At 43.5% G+C, this 13067-nt stretch overlaps 1 protein-coding gene across 1 annotated transcript in view; it reads right to left on the reverse strand.

The window, feature by feature from the left end:
* Positions 1 to 13067, reverse strand: part of PCDH15 (protocadherin related 15) — a 2278876-nt gene that overhangs the window by 197902 nt on the left and 2067907 nt on the right. Inside the window, exon 29 of the mRNA XM_063961739.1 lies at positions 4812 to 4900. Within this exon, the coding sequence (XP_063817809.1) occupies positions 4812 to 4900 (89 nt within the window). The remainder of the gene's footprint in view (positions 1 to 4811; positions 4901 to 13067) is intronic.

Consider the following 13067-nt stretch of genomic DNA (forward strand, 5'->3'; position numbering starts at 1 on the left):
TGGACGGGCTGCCGAGTACCGACACAGAGGTAGCCACAGCCGTGAACTACCGCACTGTACTGTGTCTGCTGCTAATATAGACTGGGTGATAAAGAGATAGTATACTCGTAACTAGTATGTATGTATAAAGAAAGAAAAAAAAACCACGGTTAGGTGGTATATACAATTATGGACGGGCTGCCGAGTGCCGACACAGAGGTAGCCACAGCCGTGAACTACCGCACTGTACTGTGTCTGCTGCTAATATATAGACTGGTTGATAAAGAGATAGTATACTCGTAACTAGTATGTATGTATAAAGAAAGAAAAAAAAACCACGGTTAGGTGGTATATACAATTATGGACGGGCTGCCGAGTGCCGACACAGAGGTAGCCACAGCCGTGAACTACCGCACTGTACTGTGTCTGCTGCTAATATATAGACTGGTTGATAAAGAGATAGTATACTCGTAACTAGTATGTATGTATAAAGAAAGAAAAAAAAACCACGGTTAGGTGGTATATACAATTATGGACGGGCTGCCGAGTGCCGACACAGAGGTAGCCACAGCCGTGAACTACCGCACTGTACTGTGTCTGCTGCTAATATATAGACTGGTTGATAAAGAGATAGTATACTCGTAACTAGTATGTATGTATAAAGAAAGAAAAAAAAACCACGGTTAGGTGGTATATACAATTATGGACGGGCTGCCGAGTGCCGACACAGAGGTAGCCACAGCCATGAACTACTGCACTGTACTGTGTCTGCTGCTAATATATAGACTGGTTGATAAAGAGATAGTATACTCGTAACTAGTATGTATGTATAAAGAAAGAAAAAAAAAACACGGTTAGGTGGTATATACAATTATGGACGGGCTGCCGAGTGCCGACACAGAGGTAGCCACAGCCGTGAACTACCGCACTGTACTGTGTCTGCTGCTAATATATAGACTGGTTGATAAAGAGATAGTATACTCGTAACTAGTATGTATGTATAAAGAAAGAAAAAAAAACCACGGTTAGGTGGTATATACAATTATGGACGGGCTGCCGAGTGCCGACACAGAGGTAGCCACAGCCGTGAACTACCGCACTGTACTGTGTCTGCTGCTAATATATAGACTGGTTGATAAAGAGATAGTATACTCGTAACTAGTATGTATGTATAAAGAAAGAAAAAAAAACCACGGTTAGGTGGTATATACAATTATGGACGGGCTGCCGAGTGCCGACACAGAGGTAGCCACAGCCGTGAACTACCGCACTGTACTGTGTCTGCTGCTAATATAGACTGGTTGATAAAGAGATAGTATACTACTAATATTATATATACTGGTGGTCAGGTCACTGGTCACTAGTCACACTGGCAGTGGCACTCCTGCAGCAAAAGTGTGCACTGTTTAATTTTAATATAATATTATGTACTCCTGGCTCCTGCTATAACCTATAACTGGCACTGCAGTAGTGCTCCCCAGTCTCCCCCACAATTATAAGCTGTGTGAGCTGAGCAGTCAGACAGATATATAATATATATAGATGATGCAGCACACTGGCCTGAGCCTGAGCAGTGCACACAGATATGGTATGTGACTGACTGAGTCACTGTGTGTATCGCTTTTTTCAGGCAGAGAACGGATATATTAAATAAACTGCACTGTGTGTCTGGTGGTCACTCACTATATAATATATTATGTACTCCTGGCTCCTGCTATAACCTATAACTGGCACTGCAGTAGTGCTCCCCAGTCTCCCCCACAATTATAAGCTGTGTGAGCTGAGCAGTCAGACAGATATATATAATATTATTTATATATAGATAATAGATGATGCAGCACACTGGCCTGAGCCTGAGCAGTGCACACAGATATGGTATGTGACTGAGTCACTGTGTGCTGTGTATCGCTTTTTTCAGGCAGAGAACGGATTATAAATAAAACTGGTGGTCACTGGTCACTATTAGCAAAACTCTGCACTGTACTGAGTACTCCTAATGCTCCCCAAAATTAGTAAATCAAGTGTCTCTCTAATCTATTCTAAACGGAGAGGACGCCAGCCACGTCCTCTCCCTATCAATCTCAATGCACGTGTGAAAATGGCGGCGACGCGCGGCTCCTTATATAGAATCCGAGTCTCGCGATAGAATCCGAGCCTCGCGAGAATCCGACAGCGTCATGATGACGTTCGGGCGCGCTCGGGTTAACCGAGCAAGGCGGGAAGATCCGAGTCGCTCGGACCCGTGAAAAAAAACATGAAGTTCTGGCGGGTTCGGATTCAGAGAAACCGAACCCGCTCATCTCTAATTATAATAAAAGACCACAGGACACTGGATCAGGTGAGTATAATTTTATTTTCAGGTACACCGTGGATTCTACTTGGACAAGTGGACAGAGGTCGGCGTGTGAACATAGGTAAGTATGTGTGTGTCGACATGTGTGAAATAAAGTTTTACTCTCACGGTATGCGTGTCCTGTTTTTATTTGGGTATTTTTTTTTTCAGTAGAACTACAGGTACCAGCGGGCCCGTTTTTCTCCCGCATGCTGGTACTTGTGGTTCTCCAAGTACCAGCTTGCGGGGGAGGCTTGCTGGGACTTGTAGTACTACTGGAAAAAAGAATATTCTTTCAATTTTCACAAGGCTATCAGCCCCCCATCCGCAGCCCTTGGATGGGGGGGACAGCCTCGGGCTTCACCTCTGGCCCTTGGGTGGCTGGAGGGGGGGACCCCTTGATTGAAGGGGTCCCCACTCCTCCAGGGTACCCCGGCCAGGGGTGACTAGTTGCATATTTAATGCCACGGCTGCAGGGCGCTGTATAAAAGTGACCCCCGGCTGTGGCATTATCTACCCAAGTAGTGGAGCCCGATGCTGGTGTAAAAAATACGGGGGACCCCTACGCTTTTTGTCCCCGTATTTTTTGCACCAGCACCAGGCGCAGAGCCCGGTGCTGGTTTTAAAAATACGGGGGATCCCCTGTCAGTTTTCCCCCGGATTTTTTGCAACCAGGACCGGCTCGAAGAGCCCGAGGCTGGTTATGCTTAGGAGGGGGGACCCCACACATTTTTTTTTCTGATTTTTACCATTACATTAAAAAATATATATATATATATATTTTTTTTTTAAATATATAAATAATACTTGTGCCTCCAAAATATACAAACCAAGTACCTAATCCCTTCTAATATAAATAGATATGCTATTACCAATAAAAAAAAACACAAAAAAACATGTTTTTAAAAAAAATTATTAGATTCCCCCAGCAAAGTGTGGCGGATTGAAAATTACGAATTTACTGTCTAAAAGCACTGTTGTCGAATTTACAAACTTCAATTGAATATACTTTTGTCGAATTGCCGCATTTGTACCATTGCAGAAATGTTGAATTTGACAAATGTCGAATTTCAAAAAGTCGAATTTTGAAAGTCCGTTTTTTTGACGAAAAGTACTGAATTGCATTGTCGAATTTTTTTTTTTGGGCGAAAACGTCCCGTTTTTCGACATTTTCGGGAATTCGACCGCAATTGCATATACCCCTTAGACTGTGGGTGACATTTGCTTGAAGCAGAGAGATAATAATGACTACAGTACGTGCTCATTGTAGAGGCTGTGGTGTTTAAGCTTGTCTTTATGTTGCTGTTTGTATATTTTTAGGTAGTCTCATCTACAAAATTATCATGTAATAAAACTAACACATTCATACAGTTCCACAGGAATTCATAACAGTTTATTTCCAGGGGCTGTATTTTTTGTGTGCAAAATCTATATAAATTGTTCACATTAGTTACAGCTATAATTCATCACGTTGTAAGATTCAAAGCTACTCAATATAGGATGCAGGTGGGAAGAGATTTATCATACAAATATCACAGCAGATGTATGGGGGAAAGAAACGCAAATCTCTTAAGACAAAGCATTTGATGCCATCCAGCTTAGCCATACTGTATGCATAAGTTTGTTATGGAAACCTAATATTACATAATTTTACACTAACATCTTAATTATTGGCCTCACATGTTTACCTATTGGCTACAGCTCCCTATCACAGTCTCTGGCTGAGCTCTGTAGTTCCACAGCCTCTATTTTATTTTATGGAATGACTTCTCCCAGGCATTCTGTCATGCTCAGTAACACAAACTATTTGGCACCCTCTAAAGAACAGACACAACACACCCCCCTCTCTATGTTGCGATGAGTGATCACTTTTATCAATACTATTAACCATTTCTAGTCATTTGTTCTGTATTAATGTAAATTCAGTTCTGTTATTTTGCTGACATTGTAACTCAGAGTGTATAATGGGGGTAATTCTGAGTTGATCACAACAGGAACTTTGTTAGCAGTTGGGCAAAACCATGTGCACTGCAGGGAGGCAGATATAACATGTGCAGAGAGAGTTAGATTTGGGTGGGTTATTTTGTTTCTGTGCAGGGTAAATACTGGCTGCTTTATTTTCACACTGCAATTTAGATTGCAGATTGAACACACCACACCCAAATCTAACTCTCTCTGCACATGTTATATCTGCCTCCCCTGCAGTGCACATGGTTTTGCCCAACTGCTAACAAAGATCCTGCTGCGATCAACTCAGAATTACCCCAATATAAAACACTGCATATATAATGCTCACAACAATTCTAATAGGAATACTAATTTTTTAGCTTTGTTTTGTTTATATATCAACAGAATAAAATATAATATATATATGAATACTTATTAATGACAGTTACACTTCTGAAGTGGGTTGGACTTTCAAATGTAACTAATTTTGCAATGAGCAACTGCAACAGCCACAATCTTTATGCAAAGAAGAGTTAATGAATCACTTCATTACCTTATCAGATTGTCTATATTTTCTTCCACAACTGTAGGAGGGACATTAGAGACGATAACTTGCATATCTAACTGATTGACCACAGAAACCTGAAAAAATGTAGACAACAAAATAATTTGGAACTTCAAGCACACTATTCCATTATAACAAAATGTGATAAATGAGTTCTCATCTCTACAGTAAGTAATTCCATAATCTAATAAATTCTCATTTATGCTCAAAGCAATGGAACCTAGCTGTTCTTGGTCAGCTAACACAACTGATGGAAGTTGCAAAATAAAAAACTGATTTTAAATGCAGTTTGCTAAGCGTGTGTGTGTAATACTTACATTTTACTGCAAACCTTTGTTGTAGATTACATTTTTTTCACACTTAGAACATGGAATGAATGTTTCATACATATATGGCATTGGTCCAAAATGGAAATGTAGGCATTTTGATATGGTAATAAATTAATGCATTTAGGTTTACAATCAAAGTAGTAGAAGTGGTGATATGACATGTCGTATTGTGCACCACTTCAACGACTGTATACAATAAAAGTGTATAAATATATATATATATATATATATATATATATATATATATACACATTATACCATTATTCCTAAGAAAATAGCAGTCTACATCATAATGAAGACAGATGTTTTGACTTCAAAAATGTCACGTGGATAGCATTGTGATGAACATATAAGGGCCCCAAGGTATAAGCACTGAATGCTTCAATGTTTAACGTGGTAACTTTACTGGAGGGGCCTCTAAAAATATTAACTTCACGTATTCATTGGTTCCAAATCCTACTTGCATATCCACCATTGGATAGGTCAAGCCCACATGATTCATCATAACCAAGTCCTTGGGTTGTGACAAAACATGTTGGACGTGGCCTATTGGATGGTGGACGTGGTTATGTCACAGGTCCCCTCCAGGAAGTAACAGACAATTTACGTGTTGCTGAAGCCAGGATAATCTATCTGCCTGCTGTAATCCAGAAACAACAGTGTGGATATTTTGAGGCTGAACTATTTTATACTGTTTACTGCTTCTTTTCGATGTATTTGAGCATTGATATAAGTGTCAATTTGTATATGATATAAATGTCATTTTGATTCTAAAACTCACTTGTGCACTCTCCATTTGTTCTTTCTTACATGTACAAGGGCCCTCATTCCGAGTTGTTCGCTCGCAAGGCGATTTTAGCAGAGTTGCTCACGCTAAGCCGCCGCCTACTGGGAGTGAATCTTAGCATCTTCAAATTGCGAACGAAGTAATCGCAATATTGCGATTACACACCTCGTAGCAGTTTCTGAGTAGCTTCAGACTTACTCGGCATCTGCGATCAGTTCAGTGCTTGTCGTTCCTGGTTTGACGTCACAAACACTCCCAGCGTTCGCCCAGACACTCCTCCGTTTCTCCGGCCACTCCTGCGTTTTTTCCGGAAACGGTAGCGTTTTTTCTCACACGCCCATAAAACGGCCTGTTTCCGCCCAGTAACACCCATTTCCTGTCAATCACATTACGATCGCCAGAACGATGAAAAAGCCGTGAGTAAAATTACTAAGTGCATAGCAAATTTACTTGGCGCAGTCGCAGTGCGGACATTGCGCATGCGCATTAAGCGGAAAATCGCTGCGATGCGAAGATTTTTACCGAGCGAACAACTCGGAATGAGGGCCAATATGCCTGTGGTTCTGGCTGTGAGGAAAGTGCTGTCTACATGTCTTCTTTATCTTTTCTTAAATCAAAGACAAATCATTTTTGTTTTAACGTCACCAAAACTATTTCCTCTTACATCAAAGTGCACTAGCAATAACATTTTGTTTTTAGTTCAAGGGTGTTACTTTATTCAGAATAACTTCGAATTCCCTGTAGGACTTAAAGAATGCCAGGCTCAGCTCCAGCAAATGGGATCAATAGCTCTGACAAGAAGCCCTCACTTAGGTGACAAACGATGTGCTCTCATTGTTCAAAACAAACTTCTAGTTCAACCTAAAAGGTAAGATATTCTGAAAGCTCTGGCCATGACAAATAAATAGGTTCCTATTTTTAAATGCTGTGTTAAATTTACAAATAATAAACTAATCCATGCATGATTTGAAAATGTAAAATTGTGTCTACTGTATGTTCAGCAGGCATGTATTTTTATAAATAAATAAACAAACATTATACATACATACATATATATATATATATATATATATATATATATATATATATATGTTAGGTTCCTGGTGCTCAGAACAAGGGAGATGTTATGAAGCGAGTCCAGAGCACCAGGACGTAATGCTGGGAAAGGGGAATGGAAAGGGAATAGCCCCTGGCGCCCTAACTCTGTTGTCTCACCCGTGCTGTCAGAAATCCCTTGCGAGACTATTGTTTCTTGAGCCCCTGGCAGCCACGTTTGAAAGGCGGATTATGTCTGCCCAACTCCGGTGCCCCCCGGTCTTAGTGAGAGACAAAGGGAAATCCGAGACAGGATGATAACAAGAGGCCCTCTAACTAAGCAAACAGGCCAGGGGCTACAAGCTAACTAAAAACCTAAAGTATGTGCGGAGAAACCGCCAAAGGAAAATAACAACAAAGGAAATGCTGATCACACACCGACACAATACCCTTGTGTACCGGCGGTGACAGCACAAGCAGAACCCTCTGCAAAACACCAGGGACAGAAACAATAATGAAATATAGCGGCCTAGGCCAACGGACGTGGCAGTGCCGCTACTCACGGAACCGGTACGAATACTGGCAAACGGACAGGAACCCTCAATGATGCCGACACACACTCCCAGAACTGGAGGACAGGCAGAATCCCAAACGACAGACCAGAGGATCCCAGGAAACAAGGAACTTGACCAGGGATAGGCAAAGCCACGGGACCTCAGGGCTGGAACGCCTAACAGCAGGACACGGGATCAGACACAGGAATCAACACAGGAAGCAGCTAGTCAGACACTGCTATACAGGAGCTCAGGGACTGGCAGGAACCAGGTCAGACTTCAAGCAGACTGAAAACCAAGAAATATCACCAGCATCTGCGAACTGCAATCAGCCAGCATATAACAGAGAGGCCTAATTAATAATCCTATGCAGCTGCCTTGTTGCATGATTCCAAACTGACCAGATGCAATTAGCAGCCAGGTGAGGCTGAACACAAGGGAACAAGCTGCAATTACACAGACTCACCAGCGGCAGCAGACTAGAGTATTCTAAAACAGAGCAACAGGAAATCCTGGCATGCAAGACAACTTTATAACATAAAATAGGAATGAACCACTACCTGTGGTTCATAACAGTATCCCCTCCTTAAGGGTGAGCTCCGAGCACCCCATGACACCCACAGGGAACATAAACAGAAGTATAACATGAAATACAGAACAAAACTGCAAAACAGGAATGAGCCACAGCCGTGGCTCATAACATTACCCCCCCCTTGAGGAGGGGTCAAAAGACCCCAAAATTCAGACTATCCAGAACAAGGGATACAAAAAAAAAACCTAACACACTGGTCTAACAGACAAGAAAACAAAAAAAAAACAAGTTGTAGCAACAACTTGTAACAGTGCCCTCCCCTTGATGGTGGCCACTGGACACAAGACAAGGAAAAAAAAAATCTCTTTTTTTTTTTTTTTATCAAGGCAAGAGTCAAAAATTATTTTTTTTCTTCTTCTTCTTTTTACAAAGCTCTTTAGGTCTGACCAAGGTAATTCCCCAAACATTGTCTGAACTGATGGTACCACCCAGCAAGGCAGCGTTCAAATCAGAGGCAGGTCTCTTACCCTTGGGAGCTGAACTTTCTGGTAAAGTACTATTATTAGAAGAAGTCAAAAAAGCACATCCTGCAGTCAAAACAACGGGCTGGGACTCTTGTGCAGAGTTTACAGTATTTGGTGGACTCTCAGCAGACAAGACGGGTGACTTAGAGGAACCTGAACCAATTTCTTTGGAACCGTATCTTTTAACAATTGCATCACAGAATGCTAGGGGATCCTGAAGAATGGGATCTTCAGCTTTCATTAGACTGGTCGCCCACTCAGAAGGCTCTCCTCTAAAAGAATAAATCAGATAGAGCCCAAGGTTTTCTGAAGTGATGCCCAGAAATGGTCTAGACAACATAATAGTGTAATAGTGTTTGAAAAGCGCCAGAAATTGGGCGAAGTCCCCATTAAAGGTTATGGATGTTGAGATATCAGAGTCAGGATCTGTTTCCTTCTCATCTGACTGACTGGAGTGCTTTGCTAGGACCTGGTCACTATTGACCTTACTCGAGGCTGAGACTCTCTGAACCCCACCCGGGGCTGAGACTTTCTGAACCCCACCCGGGGCAGTGACTTTCTGAACCCCACCCGGGGTAGTGACTTTCTGAACCCCACCCGGGGCAGTGACTTTCTGAACCCCACCCGGGGCAGTGACTTTCTGAACCCCACCCGGGGCAGTGACTTTCTGAACCCCACCCGGGGCAGTGGCCTCCGGGAACCCCGCTGGGGCAGTGGCCTCCGGGAACCCCGCTGGGGCAGTGGCCTCCGGGAACCCCGCTGGGGCAGTGGCCTCCGGGAACCCCGCTGGGGCCAGCACCTCAGATTCTTTTACTGGGACCGGGCCGTTGGCCTCCCTGACTGGGATCGGGCCATCGGCCTCCCTCTCTGAGTCGATAATTATCGAAAGTTCTCCCGGGACTATGACTTCCGGGACTTTTGCTGAAGCAATAACGTTCAGAACCTCCACTAATGCTATGCTTCTTAAGTTCTTTCCTGGGGAAGCGACTTCTAGACCCTTCTTTGGGGCTGCGTCTCTCGAGACCCCACTTGGGGATATTACTTCAAAGATCCCTTCTGGGGTTTTGCTTCTCGAGTTCCCCTCAAGAACTATGGTTTTAGAGACCCTTTCTAGGGTTGCGCTTTTCAAGTCCCTACCTGGGGTAACAGCTTCTGAGACCCCTTCCGGTATGGACACCTGAACTATAATATTTGATGTCCCTCTATAAGCTAGGGCATTGGGTACCGCTCCAGCACTCTGGGCATCGGGTACCGCTCCAGCACTCTGGGCATCGGGTACCGCTCCAGCACTCTGGGCATCGGGTACCGCTCCAGGACCCTGGGCTACGGGCACCACTCCAGGACCCTGGGCTACGGGCACCACTCCAGGACCCTGGGCTACGGGCACCACTCCAGGACCCTGGGCTACGGGCACCACTCCAGGACCCTGGGCTACGGGCACCACTCCAGGACCCTGGGCATCGGGCACCATTCCAGGACCCTGGGCATCGGGCACCACTCCAGGAACCTGGGCATCGGGCACCACTCCAGGAACCTGGGCATCGGGCACCACTCCAGGAACTTGCAACTCCGCTTCCACAGGAACCTCAAGAGAGGAGAGAAACATTCTCTTTTGATTCCTGAATCTATAATGGGGCTCCCTTGCCCAAGGACCCCAATTATAGGACAGAGAGCTTTTTTGTGTGGGTTGTGTGACAAGTACCTCTGCCACAGTAGAGACAGGAGTAGGTCTTGTATCATGACTCAACTTGGCCAGAGGGCAAGACTCGTCACCACACTTTGGCTTGCGCAACTCACAGGTCTGCAGATAATGGCCTAAACCCCCACAATATAGGCATAAGTTTAAGTTTCTGCGACGCAGACGCTCCTCTTCTGAGAGCCTGGGCCGCAGAAAACTTTTAAACCTTTTATCTTCAATTAAACCAGAGGATTCTCTTGTCACCATACTGTGAACAAGAGTCTCTTTAGAGATAGATGTACTCTCAACGACTTCTGGCAAGATGAGCAAGATTTTAGTCAGTAGGTTTTGCAGTTGCTTTAGGGATTGCTGCAAAACTTCTAGTCGCTCTGGTCTCAAAGCACTGAATACAGAGTTCAGGGCTGCGAGAGATGCCTGCAGGGCTTGCATAGTAGACATAGGAGGATTTAAAACCAGACAAGACAAGACAAGGCAAGACAAGGCAAGACAAAATTTTGCTAAACAAAACAAGACTTTTTTTTTTTTTTTAAACACAGGACTGGATTCTAAACACCGGACTGGATTCTAAACACCGGACTGGATTCTAAACACCGGACTGGATTCTAAACACCGGATTCTAACACCGGACTGGATTCTAACACCGGACTGGATTCTAACACACTGAAATCTAGACAGGACTGGATTCTAGACTAGACACTGGACTGGGCCAAAAAAGAAAAAAAGTTTTATTTCTTTTTTGTGGTATGGCTGGTGATAATGTTAGGTTCCTGGTGCTCAGAACAAGGGAGATGTTATGAAGCGAGTCCAGAGCACCAGGACGTAATGCTGGGAAAGGGGAATGGAAAGGGAATAGCCCCTTGCGCCCTAACTCTGTTGTCTCACCCGTGCTGTCAGAAATCCCTTGCGAGACTATGGTTTCTTGAGCCCCTGGCAGCCACGTTTGAAAGGCGGATTATGTCTGCCCAACTCCGGTGCCCCCCGGTCTTAGTGAGAGACAAAGGGAAATCCGAGACAGGATGATAACAAGAGGCCCTCTAACTAAGCAAACAGGCCAGGGGCTACAAGCTAACTAAAAACCTAAAGTATGTGCGGAGAAACCGCCAAAGGAAAATAACAACAAAGGAAATGCTGATCACACACCGACACAATACCCTTGTGTACCGGCGGTGACAGCACAAGCAGAACCCTCTGCAAAACACCAGGGACAGAAACAATAATGAAATATAGCGGCCTAGGCCAACGGACGCGGCAGTGCCGCTACTCACGGAACCGGTACGAATACTGGCAAACGGACAGGAACCCTCAATGATGCCGACACACACTCCCAGAACTGGAGGACAGGCAGAATCCCAAACGACAGACCAGAGGATCCCAGGAAACAAGGAACTTGACCAGGGATAGGCAAAGCCACGGGACCTCAGGGCTGGAACGCCTAACAGCAGGACACGGGATCAGACACAGGAATCAACACAGGAAGCAGCTAGTCAGACACTGCTATACAGGAGCTCAGGGACTGGCAGGAACCAGGTCAGACTTCAAGCAGACTGAAAACCAAGAAATATCACCAGCATCTGCGAACTGCAATTAGCCAGCATATAACAGAGAGGCCTAATTAATAATCCTATGCAGCTGCCTTGTTGCATGATTCCAAACTGACCAGATGCAATTAGCAGCCAGGTGAGGCTGAACACAAGGGAACAAGCTGCAATTACACAGACTCACCAGCGGCAGCAGACAAGAGTATTCTAAAACAGAGCAACAGGAAATCCTGGCATGCAAGACAACTTTATAACATAAAATAGGAATGAACCACTACCTGTGGTTCATAACAGTATCCCCTCCTTAAGGGTGAGCTCCGAGCACCCCATGACACCCACAGGGAACATAAACAGAAGTATAACATGAAATACAGAACAAAACTGCAAAACAGGAATGAGCCACAGCCGTGGCTCATAACAATATATATATATAGATATATCTCAATGAAGAAATGGAGCAGCTACTTGTGTTCAAAACAAAAAATAATACCCAAGTGAAATAATGGAAAAATGGCACTACTTATCTGGCATAGATATCTTCGGCAAATGACCACCAGTGAGGTAATAGTATATGAAATATAAAAGCAGAAATGCAACATAGTGTGTACCATTTTTTACCACTGCGAACCTAGTAAACAAGCTGATTTATATAAAACCTTTTTTTTTTAAGAATGTGCAAGTCCCATATTAATAATCCACAGTCAGGGATAATAAAAGGTTAACAAATATACAGTTTAATACAGCAAATGTCACAAAAATGGTAGAAAAGCAAATGTACTATACAAGAATAAAAAATATTTGAGCTTATCTGTCCATTAAGAGGGTTCAGGTTCAGCAATCCCAACACGTTTCATCTTTCAATATTCAGACTTCATCATTTGTGTTCCCATGATGAAGTCTGAATATTGAAAGACGAAACGCATTGCAATTGTTGTACCTGAACTCTCTTATTCGACAGATAAGCTCAAATATTTTTTATTCTTGTACGTTTGTTTCCTACCATTTGTGTCATTGGTCATTTGTCAATGGTCATTTGACAGAAGGATATCTATGCCAGATAAGTAGTGCCATTTCTCAGTTATTCCACTTGGGTGTTGTTATTTTTTCTTCTGAACACTAATAGATGCTCCATTTCTTCCCTGCTTTATGCTTGAATTAGTTATGTGAGCTCCAACACATATCCTATTGATTTAGGAGCTGCCACTGACTTATATACTGAGGAGTGTCAACCCACCATTATCAATGT

Source organism: Pseudophryne corroboree, chromosome 3 (assembly GCF_028390025.1).
Source record: "Pseudophryne corroboree isolate aPseCor3 chromosome 3, aPseCor3.hap2, whole genome shotgun sequence".
NCBI lineage: Eukaryota > Metazoa > Chordata > Amphibia > Anura > Myobatrachidae > Pseudophryne > Pseudophryne corroboree.